Consider the following 27250-nt stretch of genomic DNA (forward strand, 5'->3'; position numbering starts at 1 on the left):
TTCCGACCCAACCCCTGTCCCACCCTTCTCTTAAAAGACTTTTCACCCTACAAACCTCTGCTCTCACCACGCCCACAACTCCAAGAACCCCGTGTGCTGGCAGTTCCCCGAACCTGCAGCCTGGCTGTCCTGAGCAGGCCCCTCACACCGTGCCCAGCCCCCACCCTGCATCCGCTCATCCATCAACAGTCCCTGCCTCCCCTGCCGTCACCCCCAGGCCCTCGCCACTCCCCACCCTGACTCACACCGACTCCTTAACGTCTCCGTTCCCCCGACCACCGCCATGCCTTGGCTCAGGTCCTCATCACCTCTTACCAAATGGCCTCCAAGCCACCTGCCACAGGCCAAGACAGACTCAGAAAACATCAACAGCACAAAAAAGGGAACTTAGGGAATTCCCTGGCGGTCCAGTGGTTGGGACTCTGTGCTCCACCGCAGGGGGCCCGGGTTCGACCCCTGGTCGGGGAACTAGGATCCCACAAGCCATGCGGTACAGCCAGATAAATTAATTTTAAAAATTAAAAAAAAAACAAAAAAGGGAACTTGACAGAGGTCATGCTGCTTGGGCAGGGCCCTGAGAGCAGTGGGCTGGCCCCATTCACTTGGGAATCTGTCCCTCCAGTAGGGGCTGAGAACCCAGTGACCAGCAGCCTAATGGGGGAGACAGGCAAGGAAATGGAACAGCCCAGACCCGTGGAGCCCACGGTGTTACCAGAGCTGGAGGCAAGACAGGGGATACTGCCAGGCACAGTCCCACTCGGAATGGAGGCTGCCGGAGGAAAACAGCCCTCAGGATGGGCCAGAGGGGGCCAGTTTCTGCAGGCGGCCCTCCAGTCTAGGCTGGGCGAGCACCTGGCTTTTCACCTTAAAGAGTCTACTGCCCCTGTCACTGTCTCTTCCCGTCCCCAGCTAGATGGGGTGCTCCAAAAGTGGCCTTGTGCAGCTTTTTCCCCTCTGCCCAGCCCGGGGCCTGATGCCAAGGGGGTTCAGGGACCACCTGGGGCTGAACAGGGAAGAACCTAAAGGCACACTGTTTGGACTTTGGCCTGTAGAAGTTCAGAGAAGAGCGAGCTCAGGGAGGCCGAGATACTCAGAGAACACTTCCTGGAAAAGTGGGACTGGCCCTCAGCCTCTGCATAGCAACCAGAGGGCGTCTCCTGTGGGCTCCCTCCCCGGCAGACACCACCTAGAAGGCTGCCCATAAAGGGGCGGCATTCCTCATGAGAACGTGGGGAAAAGGACAGCCCTGAAGGGAGCCGCCAGCCTGAGCCTGGCAGGAGGAGCAGGTGCGCGAGGCTGGGTGTCAGCACCAACGTTTTCAGGGGCCCCTTAATTCCAAGAGAAAACACCTCCGACTTTACCCCAATTCCCCTCGCCCAGCCCTCAGGGCCAGCAGAGGATGAGCACTAGGGCCTGCCCAATGGCGGCCACCTGCCAAAGCCAGCCCAGGGGGCCGCCAAGGGGGAGCCCGCTGCCAGAGCAGGCTCTCCGATCAGGGCGGTGCACCTACATGTTCACGGGCCGCAGGTGGCAGAGGGGCACTTTACCCGCCCGGAGGCCTTCCCCACTGCCTCGCTCTGCCCTGGGCCAGTCGCAGGTCACTGCCAAGGGCAAGTCTCCTCTCTCGCCAGCACTAGTCAGAGGTCATCCTGCAAACCTTCGGGAGGGGGTGGGGCAGGGAGTGACTGGTGGCACTCTGCCACGCTCTATCTGTCCTAAATGTGATGAACAGGACCCAGAGGAGGCAGGCGAGTCTGCCACCCGGAAGCCCCAGCGGTTTACCTTGCCTCCCAAGCTTCCCCGGGCCCAGCAGCCAACCCCCAGGAAGACCGACAGGACGGACACGCCCCACGTGGCCATAAAGCGGGGCCTGGCCTGGGGAGCAGGAGGCAGAGGGGCAGAGGGGGCAAGTGTGAGCCTGCACCCAGCCTGGGATGAGGGAGCCTTTTAGGGGTTTGAACAAATGGAGACAAAATGTCTGGAAGGCCTCCAGGGCAAAGACTGGAGCGGGGGTCTCTGTCCGAGCTGCCTGCCGCCACCTTCCCAGCCACTCCAGGGAGAGGGATCACAAGGAGGTCTCCCTGCGGCCTCAGTTATACGCACGCACCACGGACACAACACAACAACGTTTATTGCCCCAAGAGAAACTCTACTCTTCCTGCTCCACCTGCCCTCCTGCAGGACCAGAGAAAAGGGGTCTTGGAGCCCCGAGCATCAACGCGCAACATGAAGGGGCTTAACCCAGCGGGAAGCAAGACCTGCCGCAGCCTTACTCATCCTGCGTGGGATCTGAGTCCCCTACAGAATGCTGGGAGAGCGTGGAACTGCAAGCGGCGTGAGGGAACAGAAGCGGAAGGGAGCGAGCCGAAGTACCGAGGGAGGCCGGGCTCTTGGGAAGCAGCCAGCCACGGGCGGGGAGCAGGGGCCCTCACTCCTCCTTCTTGTCCGTGGGGCCATCTACCGCCGCCTGCAAAGGGGACAGAAATTGCAAAGCAGTGGGTTGGCAGGCACACTCCTCCCCTTCGCCTTCCAGCCCCTCCACCCCAGAGGCCCGGTGGGGTGCCCCTTTCCCCAGATGCCAGGTGGTCAGATGAGCAAGGGACCCCCCCCCCCCCCGCCCTCAGTAGCACCTCACAGTCTGCCAGGGTGGGAGTGGCCCCACTCCACGAGGGCTGTAACCCTAACTCCAGCCGGGCGGGGGCGTGGGGCGAGGGGGCGAGGGGAGACAGGCCTCTGCTGTCGCTCTTTTCTCAGAGCCCCAACCCCGCAGCACCACCTTCTCCTGGGCCTCACTCACCCCCACCCTCGTGCCCACGGCTGTCTCCGAACTTGAGTCCCTTCCAAGTCCCAGTTCAGGCTCTTCCCAACTCTGCACACCTTCCACAGGTCCTGCCAGTGAGCCCGCCCTGCACTGAAGCTGTTGGTCCCCCTTTGGGGGCCGGGCCCTCCTTCTCCACCTTCCACAGTGCCCAAACTCAGGCCGCCAAGCACTGAATCAAACCGTCAGAACTTAGGGGTGTTTACCTAGCCCTCATGCCCAATTTCCAGGCCACCTGAGCTTCCAGATGCAGGTAGCCTGGGGACTCAGACCGGGCCTGCGGGCGTAGGTGGTGGCAGTGACTCGGACCTACTGGGTGGGGGCTGGCTGTGATGTCCCCAGCTCTCGGCCTCACATCACCCCGCAGCCCCTACAGAGGGAAGGCCAGCAGCCAGCAGTGGAATTTCCCCTGCACGTCTCTGGCTGGTACTTGATGGGGCCCTTCAGTAAACCTGGACGAGAGTCAGGGGCCCCACACCATGGACCAGGGGGTACGCGTAAGGGAAGGAGCTCTTCTCAAGGGCACTGATGCTGGGCACGAGGCTGGGCAGGCCCACAGTGCAGAGGGCTGACCCGACTGCCAAGGCGACCTTAGTAAGTGGCTGCCATCTGCCAGGCCACACCCCTCCTGCTCCAGAAGGGGTTCCGGCTGCTGGGCCCACGCTGGCCCCAGACTCAGCGGCAACAAAGGAAAAAAGGGGGACTGGGAGAGAAAGCAGCCAGCTTGCTGCCGAGGCCTCTCGAAGGGGACAGGTTGGCCCTGAGGCTAAGGGAGTGGGAGGCCTGCTCTGCGCCTGCGCGGGGTGGTGGGGGGGCTCGGTTACAACAGAGCAAGCTGAGCATGCTGACCTGCAACTTCGCGTGCTCCTCCAACAGGCGGTCATACTCCTTGGTCAGGCCCTCAGACTGCTTCCGCATGGCCAGAGCCTCATTTTCAGCTTTCTCCAGTTCTGGGGATGATGCACGTGGTGAAGGAAGGAAAATTAAAAGATGAGGATTAGGGAGAAAAACGCCATTTGCTGTAGACAGCAGATGCAGCCGCCCCAAATCTGTCCCCAGTGAGGGTGTCTGGGAGACCACTCCTCTCAAGAAAGCTCCTCTGCCAGCTGCCTCGAAAGCCTCCAAAAGTGGGGAAGGGCTGGCCAACAAAGCTGGGACAAGCAGGAGAACACCGAGGATCGCCCCCCAACCCCTTTAATGGAGGGACCCTGCATGGCTCTCAGCAGGGGTGACTGCAGGGAGGCTGACAGCATGGGACAAACATTTTGAAAAGGTTGGGGGTGAGAGCAGGAGGCAAGGGAGCAGAACCCCAGCCTCAAAGCTGAGAACGAGAGGTGTGTCGAGAGAGGCCTTCAGGAAGGGAGCAGATGGGAACATCTCAACCAGCTCTGATGCAGCCTTTCCCTCCCCACCCACCAGGCCCCTGGTGACGAGGCACAGAGCGCCACTCGCCACGCCTGGCGCTGGATGAGATGCTCTGGAGTTAGCCCATGGGCCTCTGGGGTTCCTGGGCCCTCCTTGGTGGGACCCTGAGTGCACTGCTAAACCACTAAGCCCCACTGGCTGGGGCCGAGCCCGGCTGTGTTTGGGCTGGACAAGCAGGGAGCCATTTGTTTGTTTTCACACAGCTCCTGAGCCTGCGTGTGAGTTTGTTATGAATACTTTGGCAAGAGAGGTGTGGCAGCCACCGGCAGAGGCTCCCGAGTTCTGGGGGCCAGGGGCAACCCGACGACAGTGCTCACTTTGCTTGTTGACAGCCAGCTTGTCCTTCAGACTCTGCAGATCAGCCTTCAGGCTCCTGTTCTCTTCCTCCACCTTCACTTCAGCATCCTTGCCATCCAACTTGACTCCACCAGCAGCTTCCTAGGAACAGTGCCAAGGGCCTGGGTTACTCAGGAGGGAGGAGGGAGGGAGGGAAGGAGGGAGGGAAGGAGTCCAGCTCCGTCCTCCCCACTGAGCTGTGATTCCTCAAGCTGCCCTGGGCACTTGCCCCTTCAGAAATGTCAGCACAGAACTGGGCCACTGCTTGTTCCCAGCCACCAGGCAAAGCCCGGGCCAGCAGGGCCACCTGCTACAGCTCCCAGGCCACACGCCCTGCCTGCCCTGGCCCCCAGCCCTGCCTCCTTTCTCGGCAGCTCCTCCAAGTTGACCAGTCCATCCAACGACTCCATTTGCTGTCATCTGGGGATTGCTGCCAGTGACCCCCAACTGACCAATGCCATCGCTTCCTCTCCCCAAGCTCCACAGCTCACTCCAGCCGAGGAGCCCCCAACTCACCCCTGCCCGTCCACCTCTATCCTGCCTATGAATCCAAGTCCATCCGTCTCCTTCCCAGCTTGGCTCACACCTCACCTCCTCTGACAAGCCTTCTAGGACTGCCCCGCCTCGTCCCCAGTTGATAGCAATCCTCAGGGGACCAAGATTGGTCCTATCCTATCTTGTGTTCTTCTGTGCTAACTTGCCCAATGTTCACAGCACAGGGCTCGGCTCCTTAAGGAGTCAGTTCATCAGGGAAGAGTCTGGCCTGGATGCACAGCGGGTAGAGGCAAGAGACCAGCAAGGGCGCCCCCTTTCCCATCGCGTCCCCCAGACCCCTCCAGTACCGCCCCCCCCTTCATCCCTCCACCCAACTCCTCCGCTTTTCAGACAACAGCAGTGTTGCACGTTTCCCGGCCTGATAGGCTAACGGCAGCTGCTGTGGCCCATAAAGAATGTCACATGGGGGGGTCGGGAAGGCCGAACTCACCTTCTTTAGCTGGTCATTCTCTTCCATGTACTTCTTGGCCGCTTCACTAGCACTCTCTGCCTGCTTTTTAAAGGCTTCATTGGAGGCCAGCAGCGTGGCCTGCTGGGAGATAAGAGTCACCAGGCGTCTAAGCAGGCTGTAATTGTTTACAAAAAGAAGGGAGAAGTGAGCACAAGAAAGAGGGCACGATGGCTAGCATGAACTTTTTTTGTTTGCTCCCACCCCACACCTGCCTGCAGCCTAGACCTGTCCTTCTGGATTGCCAGGGCGGCGAAGCAAAACACACCGGCAACGTGAGGGGAAAGATGGAGCCAGGAGCCGTCCTCTGCCACCAGAATGATTACTAGTGCGCCCAAAAGGCCGCTCACAGCCCTGGGGCTCTCCTCCAGCCCAGAAGGCACAGGAAGCAGGAGCCTGACAGGACACAAGGGGCCATGCCTAGATACAGCCTAAAGGCCTAGAACCCGGCACTTTACAGGGCAGGGCCTAGACGTGCCAAAGCAGCCATGCTGCCACTTTCCTCGCTGCAAGGCTGGGCTCGCCTTGATAAACAAGAGCAGCCCAGGACTTCCCTGGTGGTCCAGCGGTTAAGACTCCGCGCTTCCAATGCAGGGGGCGTGGATTCGATCCCTGGTTGGGGAACTAAGATCCCACATGCCATGCGGCAAAACAAACAAACAAACACACCACACAAGAGCAGCCAGTGCTGCGGGGGCTTCCAAAGGGCCGGCTGAATCCTCCAGCCCACCTGGTGAGACAGTTGCTGCTACTGCCCCTGTTTCACAGAGGGGAAACGGAGGCTCAGCATGCTGAAGCAATTGGTCAAGAGCCAGAAACGAATGTGGCTGCAATCTGCACTCCTGCCTGTCTGATCCCAAGGCCTGAGCTGCCAACCACTACATGTGCTCGATTTCCAGGGAACCACTACCCGGGCCAAATGAGAGAGGTGGAAACAACTCTTCTCTCCTCACCCCCTTCCCAAATGCAGTCTACAGGCAGCTGCCAGACCACACCTGTTAGAAAGCATCACCACCTTGAGGTTTCCCCAGGCGAGGGGGACAGAAAATGAAAAATCAGGGCCCAGGCACACATCTCAGGTTCAGACCAGCCACGAGAGGCAAGCACGTGGCAGCTGAGCACACGCTGCTCCGTTTCCCAACAGCTACCCTGCCCTGAGATGTTAGCTGGCAGGAGAGAGGACGGGAGGACTCAGAGTGGGGGGCGGCGGGGGCACTTCCCCACATGCCTGGGACGTGTCTGGCCAGCCACTGCCCCGAGGAGGGTGCAGAATGGGCAGGCCCCGGGGGCAAGGGGAGGACTCCGCATGTGCAGGGTGTTTCCACAACAAAGTGCTCGCTCAGAGGAGACAAAGCAGCCGAAGCCGCCTGCTCCGAGCCGTCTTCTCTGGCCTTTGCAGGGCTCTTGTGGACACCTGCTGCTCATCAGGCCCAAGGGGACGAGGGGACTAGGGAGGGACGGGAGAGCAAACAAGGCGCCCAGCTCTCCCTGGCCAGGCCCTGGCAGAGCCCCTGCTGGGAATGAGCCGTGCGGGGGAGCGGCTCGCAGGGGCTGTGAGGCACCCATCACACTTCCTGGTTTAGGGAGAGGCTCCAGGGGCCCCTGTCAGGACGGGGAGAGCCAGGCTACTGGTTCCTGGCAGGAAGGGAGAGTTTCCAGTGACATGTGCTCTCTAAAATTAGCGACCGGGACCTCGTGGCCCAGGGCTCAGGTTTCCCTGTCTCAGCCGCAACTGCCCACCAGCCTGCCCCCCACCGGGCTGAAGCCCTGGAGGTGGAGGGAGCTCCCGAGTGCCCCAGGACCCAGAGAGAAGCAACGTGCCTGAGTCACACAGGCAGAGTGGCAGTCACCGGGGGAGCCCAGAAAGAAAGGCAAGTCTGACTAAGCCCCAAGCTCGCAAGCACAGGGTGCTCAGGCAGTTCTGAGCAGATCCTGGCGACGTGGAGGAGGCCGCTCCTCCCAGCCGGAGACTGGGTTGGGGGGAGGGCACATGTGCCACCTGGCGGACCCAGCCAGCAAAGATGGAGCAGGCAAGCCCAAAGATGGAGCAGGCAAGCCCAAAGGTGACGCTCCCCCTTCGCCTGCCCCCCCGCCCCCGACGAGGCTGTGCAGGCGGCTGACATGGGGCGGGACTCCAGCAGCACTGTGAGCGACCACCACAGCTGTTGCCCCAGTTACCCAGGGAGGCCAGGCCCAGGATGGTGGTGGCAGTGAGGACCACGGCAGTACAGCAGGGGCCGAGCTCTCCTCAGCGCCGTCCCAGCCCATCCCCACTTATGGAGAACCAGGGTTGCCAACAAGAGCCCGGGCAAACACGCGGTACCCAGCGCAAGAGCTGTCCAGGGGGCCTCCCGCCACCTCAACCTGCTCAGCCCCCCGCCCGCCCTCAGGGTCTCCCCCTCAGCGCAGGGAAAGAGCCTCCAGGGTAGATGCCCCACCCCGACCACGTGTCTTTCACACCATCCATCCACGCCATCCATCCACGTCCTCTCCCTTCCTGTTAGACCTGTTCCTCCAACCCAGCCCCAGACGATTCTGGGTAATTCCTCCCTCCAGAACCTCACCCCTCGAGGCTCTGCCTCCCACCAGCCCAAGCCCCTCCTCTCTTCCTCCATTCCTCAACCGACACCAACCTATATCTTGCCCTGGCCACGCCACCAGCATGATCACCGGTGCCCTAACCGCCCAATCCAAGGAGCACCCTGGAGTCCTTGGGGCACCCACTCTGTAGCACTTGGCACAGCTGACGGGTCACCCCCTTTCAACTCTCCCCTACCCTTGCCTCAAGCAACCCTCACCGCCCGCCAATCCCACCCCAGACAGGGGTTTATCTCAGCCAGATCCTGACACCCAGCTGCCTACTCACCGGTGGCTCCTGCATGTCCCCGAGACATGCCCAACTCAGCCCATCCATGACAGGCCAACTGCCCCTGCACCGCGCTGTGGTGGACGCCGTCACTGAGCTACCCAAGCTCTTGGGCCTGCACGCCACCTTGGGCCCCAGTCATCCTGTGGCCTCACTGCTTCTTTCCTGGGTGACTTTAATAGCTCTTAAGCGGCCTCCTCCCTACCCTCCACCATACAGCTTTGCAATCCATGCCCCCAAGGAAAGCCAGTGATCTTCCTCCAAGACAATCAGATCATGTCACTCCTCTGCTTCCATCCCTCTGACGCCCACCCACTGTTCTGGCTGGCACACAGCCCTCTGCGAGCTGGCTCTTGTCCCCTCACCACCCGCATGGCCCTCTGCTCTACTAACACCAAACCACTGGCTGCTCTTGAACATGCCAGTCCTCACTTGCCTCATCTCCTGTCACTGCACGTCAGCCCACCAGTCTGCAGGGGTGTCTCCCCTTCTCTTTGAGAACTCTCGCTCATGACTCAAGACCCAGCTCCAGGGGACTTCCCTGGTGGCGCAATGGTTAAGAATCTGCCTGCCAGGGCTTCTCTGGTGGCGCAGTGGTTAAGAATCCGCCTGCCAATGCAGGGGACACAGGTTCGAGCCCTGGTCTGGGAAGAGGCCACATGCCGTGGAGCAACTAAGCCCGTGCGCCACAACTACTGAGCCTGTGCTCTAGAGCCCACGAGCCACAACTACTGAGCCCGCGTGCCACAACTACTGAAGCCCATGCGCCTAGAGCCTGTGCTCCACAACAAGAGAAGCCACCGCCATGAGAAGCCCGCGCACCATAACAAAGAGGAGTGCCCGCTCACCGCAACTAGAGAAAGCCCGCGTGCAACAACAAAGACCCAATGCAGCCAAAAATAAATTAAAAATAAATAAATAAAATTTAAAAATAAAAAAGGGGACATTTAAAAAAAATCCGCTTGCCAGCGCAGGGGACGTGGGTTTGATCCCCGGTCCGGGAAGATCCCACGTGCCGCGGAGCAACTAAGCCCGTGCACCACAACTACTGAAGCCCACGAGCCACAACTACTGAAGCCCACGAGCCACAACTACTGAAGCCCGCAAGCCACAACTACTGAAGCCCGCGCGCCTAGGGCCCGTGCTCCGCAACAAGAGAAGCCACCACAATGAGAAGCCCACGCACCGCAACAAAGAGTAGCCCCCCGCTTGCCACAACTAGAGAAAAGCCCATGTGCAGCAACGATAGACCCAATGCAGCCAAAATAAATTAAAAAAAAAAAAAAAGACCTAGCTCCATTACCACTCTCCCCTCAAAGCCTCTCCTGAACCTCCCAGGTCCCCCTTCCACATGTTCCCGCACCAGCCCCTGGGCCCCCTCATCTGATTGCATGGTTCTTGCTCTCTTCTCCTCCCAATCATCTCCCCGCACCACACTGTCACTTGCTCCTCAACTGGCTGCCCAGCCACAAACACCTTCAGACCAGGGAATGCACCTTCAATCTCTACACCCCCCCCACCTGGTCCACTGGGAAGGGACCCTGCAGATGACTCCCCCCGTCTCCCATGTGTGTGATGCCACACCTCAGGCCAGGACAGAATGTGAGTCTGGGGCCCTGGCTCTCCCCGGACTCAGCCTTCCCTCGGCCCAGCCGCACAGAGGGGGACACAGGCAGACACGGGCGGGGCTTGCCAGTCAGTTGAGCAACAGGGTGACGAGAAACAGCAGCAGGAAGGCGCCATGTCAGACCCGTGTTGATGAGCCAGCCAGGCTTGTGACTGCAGCGGTAGCTGAGTAGGCACTTGGGAAAACACTCATCACCAAAGCTGGGGGCAAAGCCCAGTGCCCCGGCCCAAGTCCAAAGGGTGCCCCTGCAGGGCCCCCGGCTAAGCCAGGAGCAGCATTCCCTAGCACGGCCGACTGGGACTGCCCAGGAGCTGGTCTTCTAGAACTTCTTAGTGCCCCTCACACATTAGGCCCCATGCTCTTGTGCCTGCCCCCAATTCACCCAAGATCCAGCTCCAACACTCCTCGAGAGCCTCCACCCTCTCCCAGGCACATCAACGTGCCCTTTTTGTGTCTGTCCCCTCAGCGTTCTGAGTCTCCACCGAGACCCAGGACAGAGCAGGGCACACGGTGGAAGGTGCTGAGCTTCAGAATCTCCAAATCTCAACAGCCCAGAGACGTCAGCCTAGAGAGAAGGCTGACGGACTGCTGTCCCCACTCCTGCTGGCCATCCTCCACCGTGCTCCACTTGACTGCCCAAGTACTGTTATGCAGGTAACTATTCCTAGCCATTTCTGGACAACAGGTGAGAAGCCACAAGTCGAAGGGATTTCCCAAAAGTTCAGGGCTGGTAGAGGGGCCAGGGTCTGGGTTAAATGCACCCAGCGACTGAGAGAGAAATCAGTGCAAGAACGATAAGAGAATCCAGATGTGTCCTTGGCAGACAAATGTCATCCCCAAATACCTGAATTCAACTGGGTTTTCTTGGTAAGATGTTTCTGGACGCTGAGTGGGGCTTTCATGCTTTTATAAAAGGTTGAGTAAACAAGGATCGGCAGGAGAAACAGAGCCAACCATATCAAGCTATGGAGACATGGTTTCACATGTGCTTTACACCCATCCTGTCTCCCTCCTGTGGGCGAACAGGGGGAGGCAGACTTGGACTTAACAGGAAGTGGGACGAGAGCAAGGGGGAGTGTCCTCCCAAGTCCCAAATGGAATATTCTATGCTTGTGCCCCCCCCCCCTTGCCAATCCTGCCCACTAGCATTTACCAGGCATCTCCCAGGTGCCACGCCCTCGGGTCGGTGAGATAGGTGGGCAGGCAACTTCCCTCACCCTGCTGCCCTGGGGAAGCGGGAAGCTGGTGTCACAGCGCCACCTGTTGACTCTCCAGGCCGACTACAGCTCTGCCTCTGGCGTTGCTCCACAGGGTGGCAGGTGGACTCCGGGTGAACTCGGCCCAGCTCGCCAGCAAAAAACACTGAGGAGGCGGCGGCGCGGTGGCGTGGGGAGGTGGCCACCGTGGCGAGGAGCCAAAAGCCAGGTGCTGCCCCAGCAAAAACTTCAGACAAAGCAGACCGGTAATAACAGGGTGGAAGCCGCCCCAGGAAACTCTCACCCTACAGAGTCTGGAGTCATGAAAATAAGGAGGCAGCAGAATGGGAAGAAGGAAAGTTTACTCAAAAAGATCCAGGGAAAATCTTCCAAGGGCTGCCCCCGTCCATCTCAGGAGTACATCTCAGCACACGTGCTCGGCCTTCCTCTTAACCCTTGAGGTCGGACAAAATGGGAGGCGGCCAGGGTCGAGGAAAGGCCAAGGCCCTGCAGCAACTCCAGCTTAAGCCCAGGTGGTGCCTGTCTACCCTGGGGACAGCAAGGCCAGCTAGAGGGAGCGGGGGCGGGGGGCCCTCTGGAGTTGAAGAGAACCAGCGAACAGGAGTGAGCCTGTCACGTTGCCTTCTTGAAACCAGGGAGCAGAGGGATTCTGCATAAACTGGGGGACAGAGAGCAACCAAAAGAGGCCAGACAACCTAGGCAGATGTTCCAGCGCTAAAATATGCTGGTGGCCTCCTGGCTACTTCGAGGGAATGGGAAGGAGGGAGCTGTGGAGCCCAGATGTACCCCATGCGGTACTCCAGTCCAAAGGCAACAAGGCAGTGTCTCCAGTGGGCGATGGCGATGTGCTGTGGAAAAAGCCCAGGAAATAGGCCTGGCCCGGGGTGGAGAACCAGCAAAGCAAAGAACGAGAGGTGGCATTGGCTATGCCGTCCAATACAGAGGCCACCAGAGGCCCTTTCAGTTCAAATAAATTAAAATTACATTAAATGAAAAATCCAGCTCCTCAGTCACACCAGCCACATTTGTTCACAGCGAGTGTTTCCAGCCTGCAGGCAATTGGTCACAAGGCGCTGGGCTGGAGGAGCCAATCGCCCTTCCCATCTCCAGCCCTGCTCTCCACTCCCCCCTACCCTCTGCCTTCAGAGAAAGGGGCCCTCCTGGAACATCAGGCTTCCGATGACCTTGGAATCAGGAAGACTGAACCCCTGTAGTTTGGCACCCTGCCCCCAAAGAGGTCATTCACCATTTGCCTTTAGAGAATGAAGAGAATTCTTAGGCCAAAATCCAGTAGCTGAGCAAACGATCCATATTTTAAAAGAAGCCGATGCGTGTCAGATGGTCTTCCGTGGCCTCTTCGTAGCAACTCTCCCCGCTTTAACACAGTCCCCCCTTTATCAGAGCCCCCTCCTGGGCCCAGCACCCACAGGACACCAGCACACTAGTAGCTGGGGTGAGTCTGGCTGGGGGAGGGGGGGGGACTAGAAATCAACGGACTTATCAAAAAGGCTCTTACCCAGTGCTGAGCTGTGAAGCACTACTGTATTTGTAGTCTTAGAAAATGATGGCAGGGCTTCCCTGGTGGCGCAGTGGTTAAGAATCCGCCTGCCAATGCAGGGGACACGGGTTCGAGCCCTGGTCTGGGAAGATCCCACAGGTCACGGAGCAACTAAGCCCGTGCGCCACAACTACTGAGCCTGCGCTCTAGAGCCCGCGAGCCACAACTACTGAAGCCCGCGTGCCTAGAGCCCGTGCTCCACAAGAGAAGCTGCCACAATGAGAAGCCCGTGCACCGCAACGAAGAGTAGCCCCGGCTCGACGCAACTAAAGAAAGCCCGCACAGAGCAACAAAGACCAACGCAGCCAAAAATAAATAAATTAATTAATTGTTTAAAAAAAAGAAAGAAAGAAAATGATGGCAGCTGATGGATGGATCGTTGGATCAAGAAGAAATAAAGGTCAGAAATCCCTTTACCTGGCCTTCTAAGGTCAGTCCTCCACTTAAATCACTTTATCTTTGGGTTGGCCCCGAGCATCAGATTTTAAAAACCCCTTAGGTTCCCTTATCTAGATTTAAACAAACAGTAAAAAAGCATAAACAAAACCTGCAAAGTAATCTGGGAAACGTGAGCAATCACTACTGAGTTGGTTACTAAGGAGTTACTGTAAGGTTCTTGTAATAAGCAAGATGCTAGCGTGCTTATGATTTTTTAATTAAGTCCCTCTCTTTTCAAAGCGATAATCCAAAATATCATTTTGCCTGTAAACATAATATTTGGGATTGGTTTCAAAATAATCCAGAGAATAATGGGGAAGGGGGCAATGAAACGAGACTGGCCAGGGAGACACTCACTGTTGAAGCTGAGTGACACCACAGGGGGTTGGCTCTTCTATGCTGCCTCCAGTGCTGAGAACCGGATGCCCAGGGTCCTGAGGATTCCTCGGCTTGGCCGCCTCCAACCCTTATTCGGCCTCTCCCTGGGGCAGCCCTCCCCCACCCTCTGCTCTGGCTGCAGTACCCGTCCTCTCTGTCCTTCTGTCCCACTCTGCTCTCCCGCCCCCATGCTCCCCACCCTGTGCCCAGCCTGGAATGTAAGACCCCTGAAGGCCAACACCAGCTTTCTCTTCAACTCCCTACCTAGGCCCAGCACAGCCTACCACACGAGTGGGAAAAATCCCACAAAACCCTCTCACTACTTGGGGTGATACCGGTAACAACCACCGTTTATTAAGCACTCCCCACGTGCCAGGCATGATGCTGAGAACATAACCCAAGCCACCTCCATCCTCACACCAAGCGCTTGAAAGAGGCATCCTCAACCCCTGGCTCAACAGGTAAGGAAAAAGGCTCCGGAGAGTAAGTGACTTACCCGAGATCACACAGCTAGACGGTAACAGACCCAGAATCCAAACCCAGCCAATTCCAAAGTCCACTCTCACTACGCCCATCTGTCTCTCAGGACCACCATGGGCTGTTATACTCCCTTGGGCAAGGGAAGAAAGCGCCCCATGGCCACTGCAGGCGGCAGAGCCCAGGCTGGACGTTCATCCCCGCCTGCTGGGCCCATGTGGCCTCCATGGACACAGTGGCTCTGGCTTGTCTCGCCATCGACACAAGCCCCAGCGGTCGCCTGGGCATCAACTATCTGCAGAGCTGAACGCTGGCAGCAAGCAGGGCTGACCCAAAAGCAAAGAAAGCACAGCAGAACGTCCCGCTCACCCCAACAGGTCCGGATGGATTCCGCCCCACCAGCAGTTTAAAGGGCACGATCACCTTCCAGGAGACAACCCAGCCCTCAAGTCACTGGCAGTTAAGCAGAGGAACTTTGTAGCAAAGCACGGGCAGCTCCATCTGGACTGACTGTGGTGACACAACCCAGCCCCAGAGAGGTAGGCAGAAAACAAGAGGTAACTGTGGACCAAGTTCAGGTCACTACAGATCGAGGGGCCTCACGCACAAGGGTGGACCTTCCTGGGTCTGCATGACGACCACTACTTGGGTCCTGACCAGTAACATTTTAGCAAAGGCGGAGAAAACAGAGCACTGCTCTCAGAACATGCAAAACTCAGCCCAGCAAGAGCTGCTGTGCAGCCACACCTGTAGCTCCAGAGGGATGCCGACCAGAGGAGGTCCCAGAGCAGGCAAGTAAGCACCAAGGCGACGGATGAGCAGGAGCATGCGGGACAGAGCCCGCGCTGCCCGAGTCCACGCTAAATGGTGCCCTGCACCACACCCATCACAGACCAGAGGCCCGCTACGCAGTGCTGGGACCAACGGCGTCCACATCCACATCCTCGGGGCACCCAGACATGTGTGTCTTCACGAGCACCGCCCCCACCCCCCGGCGTTCCTGCTGTCAGAGCTCAGGAGACCTGAAGAGCTGGGCATCCAACCTAAAACACTCGACACAGCAGTTTGATGAGTTCAACCTGGACATGGGCCTGAAGCTGTCCCTGTCTGCCCAGGACAGTCCATTCAGTTCCTAAGGTGAAGGCGGCACGGAGCCAACCAGACTAAAGGGGGTGAGCCCAGGTCCCCATGCTGCCCCTCACAGGCCGCTGGGGCCCTTGGAGGACAGCTCTGTAGGCCAGCCCACAGCACAGCACGGGCCTTGCACGGCAGAATCAGGAGGGAAGGCCCAAATAAGCATGAAGGGGAGGTCTTGGCTAGACCGGCAGGCAAGAGTTGGGGGGTTCCAGGCAGGGGCCACAGAAATACTCAGAGAAGGGGACCCACGAGGCTGGTTCACGACACGGGGAGGCCGAAGCAGAGACTGCAGAAGGCTGCAGGATGTAGGTTTCAAGCCTTGATGCCACAGGTGCTCTGAAGGCACTGGAAGCAGGGGGTGGTGGAGTCGGTTTTACATGCCAGAAAGGTCACTTGGCTGGGGCAAGGTGGGCAGGCTGGGAGACCAAAGCCGGCGGCAGGAAGCCTACTTGGGATGGCGCAGCCCCACTGTGGCAGCACTTCCCTGGGTAACGAGGAAGAGAGGCTCAGGAGGTGAGATCCCTGGCTGTGGAGTGGGGACAGAGTTTCAGTTTTGAAGATAAAGAGTCCTGGAGGCTGCCTGTACAATAGTGCGCACGGGCCCAACACTACTGAGCTGTACACTTAAAAATGGTTCAGATGGCCAGTTTGATGTTAATGCATTTTACCGCAATTAAAAAAAAACACACAGGAGCAGGGGATCACATGGGACAAAAAAAAGAGTTAGAGCACCCCCAGGCTTCTGAGTAGAGACAGCTGTTCTCAGACTTTGGGGCCCAGCCCACAGAGAAAGGAGCGTGAGGACCGGGGAAGGTAGCAAGCTGCCCCACGTCAGAGTGACCACGAAGCAGATGCAAGACAAAAGCCCAGACCCTGCCCCTCCCGCCCCGCCCCAGCAGACTGTTGCAGGGAAGTGCAGACTTGTTTAAGTATGTGATGCGTCCTTTAAGCCTGGGGCCCCTGTTTTCAATTATGAGGGCTGCTCAAGGCTCCCCCCAGGTGCTTTTTTTTTGGCCGCCCCGCCCAGCCTGTGGGATCTTAGTTCCCCAATCAGGGACTGAACCTGGGCCCTCAGCAGCGAAAGTGCAGAGTCCTAACCACTGGACAGCTAGGGAATTCTCCCCCAATGTGCTCTTGACCCCAGCCCCATGAGGAACCAGCGCCACCCCCAGCCTCTCTTCTGAGCATTGCTCTCTCCCGCTGTGGTCCCCTCACCCACTAACCTGCTGTCTCTCCCCCAGTCTTGCCTCTCCCTGCATCTGCTTTCATTCCCCTCCATCTCACTTCCAGGGAGTGCCCACCCCGCCAGCACCTCCCTGTCGCCCATTCCTCGACCCCTCGGTGAAGTCATCCCCCTCCTCTACCCCGGCTTCTTCATTCCTTCCAGCAGGCCTCACCGGCTCCCTTCCTTCCACGCGGGTGGGTGTGCAGCCTTCCTCTGGGTTCTGCCACAGCTGCCACTCTGTGGGCACCCACAGGAGAACCACCATCACCTCAATCTCAGAGGCTTGGCATCCCCGCTAGTTCCTCCCCTTTCTTCCACCAGCACCTCTGAAACCTGGTTCAGGCCACCAGCATCTCTCAGTTCAGCGACCTCTGACTTGGTCCCCCTGCTTGCGGGCTCTCCTGCTCTACTCCATCCCAGGCGCCAAGTATGAACACGCAACTCTGACCATGGCGCAGCACCACTGGAAAAACTCAGTGCTCTACCACACAGAGGTCGGGTACAAACCCTGAAACTGGCATTCAAAACCCCCCACCCTCTCTCTGGCCACTCCTGACCCATCCACCCTGATCCACGTGCTGTTTCCCAAACAGCCTATGGGGGTTCAGGGACTGAGCCAGTACCTGCAAGTGAGACTTGCACAAATACGGATGAGAAAGAGACAGACAGTTAAGAGGGGCAGAGACACTTTGAAGAGTACCAGGCGGTCTAGCTGAGAGGCACGCAAAGTGACAATTGAGAGGGGTTTTCCCCGTTTATGATATCAGAATAATGGGGAGATCGGCCTGATGTTCACCAGTGGGGAATTGGTAGACACCTAAGAATGCTGGAAACAGATGGGTTGTCCTAGAACAACGTTAATGACAAACTCAGTGGAAGACCCATGTTTCCACGTGGTAGTTACAACTTGACCCTGTTCTGAAGAAGCATGTGGCTGCTGAGGTCCCATCACTTTAAGTCTGAATTCTCAGCTCTGCTGACTAGTTCTGGGAACTGGGGTCTCTGAACCTCAGATGTTTCTTCGCAAAGCTACTATAAAAATTAATGTGTGCTTGGCACACTGAATGCTTAACAAGTGGTAGCTGCTATTAGGCATAGAAAAGTCTAGAAAAGTACTTAACAAACGTATGTGTCAACAGTGGTTACAATAGCACTTTAGAGGATGTATTTTCTTATTTGTTTTTTTAAAGCCTCAACTTCCGCCAAAGGTTTTATACTACCAGATTACTTAATAATCTTCAGACATACAAATGGGACTAAGAGATTAAAGTCGTTGGACTCCTAAAACTTAGGCTAATAAGGCTGATGTACAGATCGTGTACTTGATCCAGGCACCTTCCTACCAAAATCCAGGGGAAAAAAGCAGCCCACTAGCCAGTCTACGGTCAGAGGCAGGCTATACACCAACAATCTGGCACTAATTGCTCACTCCAATGCACACTAGCTGGCATCTGAACAGAGGGTCAGAACTAGGCGTGAGCTCGGGCTGGCCACTTGGAACCTGTGCAACGCAGGCCGCTCCATCTCTCTCGGGCTGCCCTTTCCCATTTATAAAGGCCCGCTGAATTATGAAGGGTTATTAACGTCCTTACTGACCTCAAGCAGAACCAGAGCCCAAACAGCTCACACGCACACAGGCGAGGCCACCTGGCCGTCCAGTCTTCAAGGTAAGTTTTTTTTTTTCTTTTTTTTTTGGCCATGCTGCGCGGCTTGTGGGAATCTTAGTTCCCTGACCAGGGACTGAACCCAGGCCCTCGGCAGTGAAAGTGCAGAGCCCTAACCACTGGACGGCCAGAGAATTCACAGGTAATCTTTTTTCTTGGATGGTTAATGTCATGCAAATAGAGAAGTTCCTCAAGGGCCACAGCTGCCATACAGGATCTGACCGCTAGACTAGGGAGGAGTATATCACCTCAGAAAATTCCAGAAACAATTAAACAGCTCATTTGTAGGCAACTGATGAATCCACACTGATCCTTGGGGTCACTGTTTCCTTTTCTAAGAAGTCACACAAGACCAACCTCACGTCCTTTTTCTGATCAGCTACCGGCCAGGGACACGGGAGGGTATGGCAGGCACAGCAAGCTAAGATGGACAGGCAACAGATGTATGGCTGCTGGAACAACCAGGCCCAAGAAGTTACTATGCCCGACCCGTTTTAAAGGGAATTCGATGAAGCCTTCCTTACACGCCTGTCAAATGGAGAGGTCAGAGCAAAGTGAGGGAGGCAGATGACACAACAGAGCACAGAGCGGGATTGTGAGGGAGCATGGGACCGGTGGGCCCAAATCTCACTCTCTTCTCTCAGCCTCCACGCGTCCCTTCGGGAACAGCGGAGGTATAAATGAGGACTGCTCTTCTTTGAATTCACCTGTTTGGGTTAGGAGACTGCCAACTGCTCTGCACCCTGACGGTAGCGGTGTTATTCTACTCTGCATCTGTCACTCACAGAACCAGATGCCGATTTGTGCTATATGTCAATTTTTTAAAGTCAACTGCAGGAGTTAAACTGGAACACCTCGCTTCACAGTGTCGCAGAGAGGACACAGCTGCGCACACACTCACTCGTCTGGTACACCTGGCTACCCACTGTCCCCTGGCCTGGTCAGATAATACCTGCCCTGGAGATTTCCTTCTGGAAGAGATCACAAAAGCAGAGCAGTCAGGAGAGTCTCAGCCACAAGATCATACTTCTTTTTTGGAGCTTCCTGAAACCCTAAAACTCTAAGGTATGCGTCCAACTCCTCCCAGCCTTCTCAGTTCCTGACTCTCAGAAGTTGGAAAACAGCAGCCTTGCAGATCACTCCTGTGATCAAATGTATCCCCCTGAAAAGCCCTTTCCAGCTCCACCACCCGCCACTTTCCAACTTTGACCCAGAGAGGCCACGCTCAGCTGAGCAACTGACTTTTTTTCTGAAAAACTGAAACCCAGACAGTCATTCCAATGCCCAAGAATCCATACACTCACCCTACTTCTCAGTAACCTCACGGTAGGCTCTTCCCAATAACTCCGGAAGCCCTTGGCCCCCAGGCTCCAATAGGTCTCATGCTCCTGTGACAGACAGGTCTACATCTGGGAAGGCCCTGGGGACAGGGCCGGTCTCAGCCCCTTCGTGCCATTTCTGCCCACTCTTCTCAGGACAGGACCCCATACACAAAAAGCCCCTGTTCAACTGGTCCCTTTTAAGCTGGGCTCCAAAGAGCCTCTCCCAGAGGCGGGTAACGCCCGTCATTTACTTCACTCTGTGTACAGAAAGCGAGCTGGTAATAAGACATTTGTCCTAAAAGAACGTGTTGCAGGTTACGGCAGAGCCAGAACATGGTCTTCTGACCTTCTAGTCAGCCCTCTCCCACCCTCCATGCTGCCTCCGGAGGTCAGGAGAAAAATCAGAGGCCTCTGGGGAAACTGTGTGGTTCCCCTAACACAGAAAGGGCCTCCAGTTCAAGGCCACAGACTGAGGAGGCAAAGTCATGGGCTAGCCCACAGGTCCCTTCACAGTCCCTCACCCCTCCCCACTCACAAGGACAGCAGCAAGGAAAAGCCAGCAATGTAGAGGTTCCTCTGGGCACGGAAAAGCTTCATGTGGAAGTGTTCCACAGCCCCGGGGTTGTTCTGGAGGTTCACCTTCTCCGTCACGTCGTCATACTTTCGAATCTCGCGAACAGCATCTGTGGCGGAGCAGAGAAGAGATACGGGCATTTAGCTCCCGCTCAGACAAGGCTGGGTTGTCCAGGTAAGACAGGCGGCATGAGCTGGGGCAGCCTTGCTTCCCTCGAATCTGTCTCCCCTGCTATCCCCCTTCTCTACACACCTTGGGGGATGCCTTGTCAGAAGCGCTGCCCTTGGACCGCCTCTCTCCTCCAGCTTTCCTCACGTCACCCCCGCCCCCGACCCATTCGACCCAGGCCACGAGCTTGCTCTCCGTGTCAAGATGCTCACCGAATCTGAGACGTCACCAGCAACAGAGGCAGCTCCCCTTTCCCATGGTGCCCCCAATGCTTGGTTCTGTTTATCTCAAACTGAGCTGGCCATGGGCCATCTAACTGAAGCATGCCTGCTAAAGATTCAAGGGTTTTCATTTCTAAGCTTTATAACCCATTTTATTAAACTGTTTTATTCTGATTACAAAAGAAATTCACGCTCATCAAAGGTTCAAACATAGCAGAAATGCAGAAGGAGTAAGAATCCCATAACATAATCACCTCCAGCAGGACCTGCTACATGTGGCCAGCTTAGCTAAAAAGCAGTCATTTTCAGTCCCATTACCTGATGTCATTCTCTTTGCAATACACACATCTGAAATTACCCCAATTACAGGTTTATTGTCCATCTCCCCCAAATTAGACTACAAATGCCACGAGAGCAGAAATCTTTTCTATTACACCCCTAGGGCCTAGCATAGTGCTAGGCGCACAGGGGGCACACAAACACCTGCTGAATGGTGAACAGCCTCTGCTCTGGAGAGCTGCTGCTGGCCACACAGCGCTCTGGTTCACCCGTATATTCACATCTATGCGTTTGTGGAATAGAAATGGAACCATCACACAGGGAGGGGGAAGGGTAAGCTGGGACGAAGTAAGAGAGTGGCATGGACATATATACACTACCAAAAGTAAAACAGATTGCTAGTGGGAAGCAGCTGCATAGCACAGGGAGGTCAGCTCGGTGTTCTGTGATCACCTAGGGGGCGGGATTGGGGGGTGGGATAGGGAGGGTGGAAGGGAGACCCAAGAGCGAGGAGATACGGGGATGTATGTATGCGCATAGCTGATTCACTTTGTTATACAGCAGAAACTAACATAACGATGTAAAGCAATTATACTCCAATAAAGATGTTAAAAAAAAATAAGAAAAAAAAAAAAAGAAATGGAACCATCCCATACCTACTGCTTTTCTTCCTCAACCCTGAAATTTCTTTTTTCTTGAGGTACGTGACTTGTAACGTTATATAAGTTTCATGTGTACAACATTTCATTTCTACTTCTGTATAGCCTACAATGTGCTAAAAAACATGGAATGCTTCATGAATCTGTGTGCCATCCTTGTGCAGGGGGCATGCTAATCATCTCTATCTCGTTCCAATTTTAGGATATGTGCTGCCAAAGCGAACATCTGAGACATCTTTTTAAGTCAGTATGTAAAGATCTACCTAAAGAGGGCTCTTAATGGACCCCCATGGGAGAGGGTCAAAGTGTCACTGTATGGCTATTATCTGGTTCTTAATTTCTGGTTTGAGACTGCTTGTTTTTTAAGCTGATCTTACATTATAAAAATCTGCCTCCCTTTACTGGTGTTTTTGTGTTACATCTGTACCAAGAAGCAAACCCTCTTTCAACACTGTTAGCAGGGATATAAACCAGGGCAACAATGTTTTTTATGGACTGCGTGTTCCTGGCCCCCAAAATTCCTAAGTTGGCATCCTAACCCCCAACCAGATGATATTAGGAAGACGGGCCCTTGGGAAGTGAGCGCTAGGCCCTCGTGAATGGGATTAGTGCCCTTATAAAATAGATCCCAGAGAGCTCCCTTGTCCCTTCTTCCATGTGAGGACATGGCAAGAAGACAGCCACCTATGAACCAGGAAGAGAGCCCTCACCAGACACTGAATCTGCCAGCACCTTAATCTTGGACTTTCTGCCTCCAGAACTTTGAGAAATAAATGTCTTTTGTTTAAGCCACTCGGTCTATGGTCTATAGCAGCCCAAACTAAGACATAAAATTTTAAATGTTCATGCCCTTGGGTTCATCCATTCCACCTCTATGAATTTACCCTACAGAAAGATTTGCATATATGTGCAATATGAGGATGCCTATAAAGAATTACAGTATAACCATATGATAAAATACTACCCAATCTTTAAGAAGAATGAGACTGCCATAAGAAAAAAAGCCTAAGATACAGTAAGTGGAAGAAGCACAATCCAAAACTGTGTGTACTGTGATCTGAATCCAAGCCAAAACGGTATGTACTAGTTTAATAAAGACGGCAGCATAGAAAATGCCTGTGGAAACATACCATTAACTTTTAACAATATTTACCTGTGAGACACGGGATTATGGGGGACTTTAACTTTCTAAGTTGAATTTGTGAATTTTTAAAGATGTGTCATTTTTGTGATTTAAACAAACAAACAAAAACCATGTTTTCCTACACTGTCTTCTGCATCCAGAAACCCCAGCACCTCCAGGACCACCTCTGGCTGATGGCAGAGAGCAGACTAGGGATGGGGGCATTGGGCCAAACTAGCCCAAGTCACGCAGCAGAGTGCTGCCCTCTATCTCAGGCCTCCAGCCCAGGGCAGTTGACCCTGGACCCTCATTAAGCCCACTCCCCCAGTGAGATGTGCCCTAGGCCCCTCCCAGTGATGGCTAGGGGCCAGCCAGGCCTGCAGATTCTAGCTGGTTATGTTATGTCATTAGTATTTGTTACTAGCTAACAACTTATTTAGGTAGGCCTCTCTAGATTATGCTTCTTACCCTTAGGACAGAAAGCAGCCTGTCATCATAGCAGGATGTCTCTCTAGAACATCCAAGCAGTTCCCTGGCCCCCAAAAAAGAAGAATGACACCTTTGCCAACTACTGCCTTCTGCAAAGGGCCCCCCCGGCCCACTCTGCCATACTAGGAGAGTTCGTGGAGTCTGGTTTGCAGACGGGCAAGGCCCCAAGTGAACACCCCCAGCACGGTCCCTCCCCACCCCAATTCTTGCCCCCAGCCCACACCCAAAAGCAAAAGCACACACACCCAATTCCAGAACCCTGCAGCCTGGCTTTTCCTGCTCAGGGGAAGACACGCATAATCCCTATCTGTTCTGGACTCAGAGGCCGCTCAGGGAGAGAACCCTGACTGGAAAGAGCTGCCTCCTGGGGCTTTACCAAGTACTTCAAGAACAGTGAGATCTGTGGGCAGCTGGCACCCACCCTCCACGGCTGGGAATGGATAGGCTACATCTCACCTGTTCAGAGGCAGTCCTGCCTGAACCTATCCCCTCAGGCCCCCGAGACATCAGGAAGGAGACACGCCTAATGCTGCAGCTGGTGGGTGGGGCCCTGCACATTCCCCTGAACTATGGCCCCCTGGCCTCCCACCCCCTGCCACATTTCTGCTGGGGACTCAGGGAGACAGAAGTGCTCTGAGTCTAAGCAGGCATCGCACCTTGGAGACAGGACCACTGCCTATGGCAGAAGTGAGCCAATACTTTGGAGACCAAGCAGGGGGATATATTGATCACTTACCGCAGCAAAATGCACATTTAACAGACAGATGAGAGCTATATTGATTCCTCCGGTCTCCAAACAATCACGCCACCACCTGGCCTCAGGCCCCACCCCTGTTCCTCTTTCAAGCCCCTGCTGGTGTGTACCTCAATGCAGGGTTTATAGAACTTCAGAACTGGAAGGACTTCGAGGAACCTGAAGTCTGACCCAGATCCAGAGAGATCTGGGACTTGCCCCCTAGATATGCTATCAGACCTCTTGTCCCCCGTATACTTCAGGACATGGCAGCTTCTTTCCCAGCTTGGCTCCCTATCTACTTGGTAGCTCAGTCCCCTATTTGAGGCCTGTTTCAGGCATTGAGGGAGAGACTGACGCTGCTAAGTGCCCAAGGAGCAGCGCTACTTAGACCAGGGTCAGCATGAGCCAGTTAGCTTCTCTTGGTTTCAGCTCTGGAAGGACGTGAGGAGCTGCCTAAGACATGAGGTGGTCATCACCGGGTACACAAAGGCTGCTGGTCAAAGTGAAGGCCCTGCCAGCGGTCAGCACCGCTGTCTTTGTGGATGAAAGGAGCCTCCTCCCCCAAGAGAAAGACAGGCGCACTTCAGTGGTCTGTCTCTGAGAAGCCGAAACTGTACACTGCTCATGGAACATGGCACGGGGCTTTGCAGCAGAGGCTACGTCAAAGGGTCTAGGTCAGGTAGCTGCCCTCAGCCGTAGCTCACTCACCAATGACCAGCAGCACAAGGATGACAATGAGAACCACAAAGAAGGTGTTGCCATAGGTCACTACCAACTCCACGAGGCGGGACTTGAAAATCTTCTGCCATCTGTGAAGAAGACAAAATGGCTAAGGGCTGAAGAGAAAGAACGCACGCCTGGGATCCAGGGCCCTGGGAACAGAAATACAGTTTTGCACTCGTCTCCAACGGCAGAATATCACATACAGAGTCAGCCTCAGCTGCCTGCAATTCTCCAATTTATGACACCCATTCAAGAGCGTTAAAAAGAAAAAAAAGATACGTGTCCGTGTATAGAAGTTTCTAGAAAACCAGTCTTAAACACTGGTAGGCTCTGGGGAGGGAAATGGGAAACTTACTTTCCCCTCTGTAGTATCAAAATGCTTGCCACCTACACATTTCTTTAAACTGTTTTCCCCCGTGACCAATCGTGGGTCACCTAGACTCCCACCACCCTAGATTACCATGAAGCAGACCCCAGACCTCTCTTCATTTCCCTCCATAAATACTTCAGGATACAGCTCTATCAGAGAAGAGCCTTCCAAAATACTAATCACGATGCCATCACCAGACCTCAAAAAAAATCAACAAGAATCTCTCATCATCAGAACTCCAGAGCCAGAACTCCAAAGCCCAACTGAGACAATTATTTTTAGTTGGTTTGTTTGAATCCTGACAAGATTCTGATTCTGCATTTAGTTGATAAGTATCTTAAGTCTCTCTTATTCTATAAGCTCCCTCTTCCCTTGCCCTCTTTTCTTTCCCAGTTTACTGTTTGCAGAAACCAGGTTGTTTGTCCTACAAAGCTTCCCAGATTGCAGCTCCAAGGGGGCCTCTGTTCTGCATGGCCTGTGAACTGTACGAGGTGACTCAGGTCTCGCTTTTGTCAAGAATATTCCTTAAGCAATGTTGTATACTTTCTATCACATCACAACAGGGCCTACACTTTTTCATTAAAAAAGAGCTTTTAAAAAAATATCCGTGAAAACACAGCCTTATCTGTAATGTCCCAATTTAAGTCCAAACGTGTTCATATGGTAAATGTAATTAAAATTAATTCCAAGTTAACTTTTTACAGGTCCTCTGTTCATTGAAAAGAAACATGGCTCCAGCCTTCATAGGCTGAGTAATGCTCATGAGGGCACTACGCAATGCCAGTGAGACTAGTTAAGAGGACAGAAGTCACCAAATCAACGGCAACGTGACCCCGTGATGCAAGTTTTGCAGATCCCACAATGCCATCCCCTGAACGCCAGGGCCCCCGGGGGGCGGCAGGAGGGCAGCATTCCCAGAACCATAACTAGGTCTTCTCCCCTCTGGGACATTCTGAAGACCAGAAGGCAGGGCGCACAGGAAAGGAACTCGGCAAGATGTGACAGAGCAGAACTGTGAGGAAGGCTGGCGATAATCAACACAGCCCTTGCCACCCCTACCCCAGACATGTTCTACCTGTTTCCATCTGGCCTCAACTCCAGGGCCCACCAACTCTGCAGGCATAAGCTGCGGAGCAACTCTCCCTGGCTCTCCTGCCCGCGCCACGGGCCATACCTCTTGGGAGAAATGAAGGGAATGCAGAGAAGCAGCACAGCGAAGACCTCTGCATAGAGGAAAGTGGCGACTGCAGTCCACTGCAGACTCATGCTGTTGCTAGCAGCTTTCCAACGGGGAGATGTGAGCCTGTTCCTGACGGAGCACAGAAAAAACAGGAGTCGTGACAGCTGGGCGGCCCCCGCACCCGACCTCAGAGCCTTCCAAGGCCTAGCTGACACGGGCTCGAGCCCCGGCAGTCCGGGCGCTAACACACCCAGAGCCGCCTTTTCGGACGACTCCTTCCCGGTGGAGTCCGGGAGGCCCCTCACGCCTGCGGAACCGGGGCGGCGTCTGGAATCGGAAACTCGTGGAGCCCGGAGGCCGTCCTCGCCGCCTCGCCGCCCCGGGCCCGCCCCGCCCCGCCCCGCCCCGCCCCGCCCCGCCGAGGGGCGCGCTGCGCCAGACGCTCCCGCCCCCCACACCGCAGCCCCGTCTCCGTAACGCCCTCGCGCTTTCTCCCGAAGCTGCGGCGCCCCCGTCCCCCGGGGAAGCCAAGGGGCCCTGGCGCCCGCGGCCCTCCCATCGGGGCCCACAGAGAACCAGCAGCCCCTCCCGGGGTAGGAGAGGGGCTCCAAGGTCTCCCGACCTCCGCGTCCGCCTCCGAAGGGGCGGAAGGACTCGGGGTACCTCAGAAAGCCCCGGAGAGCGACTCCTAGAGGACGGGAGTCGGGACCAAGGGAAAACGCGGGCCTCGACCCTGCACCTCACGGCCCCATCCAAAGAAAGTTCTAGAACACTGTCTCCTCAAAAGCCGGCGGAGCCCCTCCCGGCCGCCCGGGTCAGCCACGGCGTCCACCCCGCTCCAGAGGAACCCCGACGTGGCCCCGACCCGGCACGCCCTCCCAAGCCCCACCCCGGCGGCTCCTCCGAATGGACTTGGCCGCCGCCCCCGCCCCCGGAGACGGCTCCACCCGCCGCCGCCCCGACTTCCCTCTGCCCGGCCCTGCCCCCGCACTCCCGGCTCGGCACTGGCCCCGCGCCCCGGGCCTCGCCGCGCTGCCCGCCGCTCCCCCCTCGTCGAGGAGCCGGGGCACCTCGGCGACCCCGGAGCCCGGCCGGGAGCGCGGGCTCGCTCACCGAGTTTCCCACAGTCAACGGGCACGCCTCGTCGCAGCCGAACTCTCCCACCTCAACCTCGGCCCCGCCCCTTCCCCTCAGCCGGAACCGGAAGTGCCCGCCGGGTCCCGCCCCGCTCCCAACC

The 27250-nt window shown here is 56.0% G+C and overlaps 1 protein-coding gene and 1 non-coding gene across 3 annotated transcripts; both read right to left on the bottom strand.

Annotated features, from left to right (window-relative positions):
* Positions 1-2111: 2111 nt before the first annotated feature.
* On the bottom strand, positions 2112-27210 carry BCAP31 (B cell receptor associated protein 31). 2 transcript variants are annotated; one of them, XM_068533902.1, is made up of 8 exons: positions 27127-27210; positions 26008-26142; positions 24449-24549; positions 20027-20174; positions 5565-5700; positions 4561-4681; positions 3668-3768; positions 2112-2467 (listed from the first exon to the last, which is right to left on the bottom strand). In XM_068533902.1, exons 2-8 carry the CDS (start codon positions 26097-26099, stop codon positions 2429-2431), a joined length of 738 nt encoding a protein of 245 aa, XP_068390003.1. In that variant the 5' UTR covers positions 26100-26142; positions 27127-27210; the 3' UTR covers positions 2112-2428. The 2 variants fall into 2 exon arrangements, with proteins under 2 accessions (XP_068390003.1, XP_068390004.1); XM_068533903.1 differs by lacking the exon at positions 27127-27210 and adding an exon at positions 26677-26860.
* On the bottom strand, positions 21512-21616 carry LOC137757586 (U6 spliceosomal RNA). Its single transcript, XR_011072424.1, has one exon. It is a non-coding gene; the product is annotated as a U6 spliceosomal RNA (small nuclear RNA).
* Positions 27211-27250: the final 40 nt, after the last annotated feature.

This window comes from Eschrichtius robustus, chromosome X (assembly GCF_028021215.1).
Source record: "Eschrichtius robustus isolate mEscRob2 chromosome X, mEscRob2.pri, whole genome shotgun sequence".
NCBI lineage: Eukaryota > Metazoa > Chordata > Mammalia > Artiodactyla > Eschrichtiidae > Eschrichtius > Eschrichtius robustus.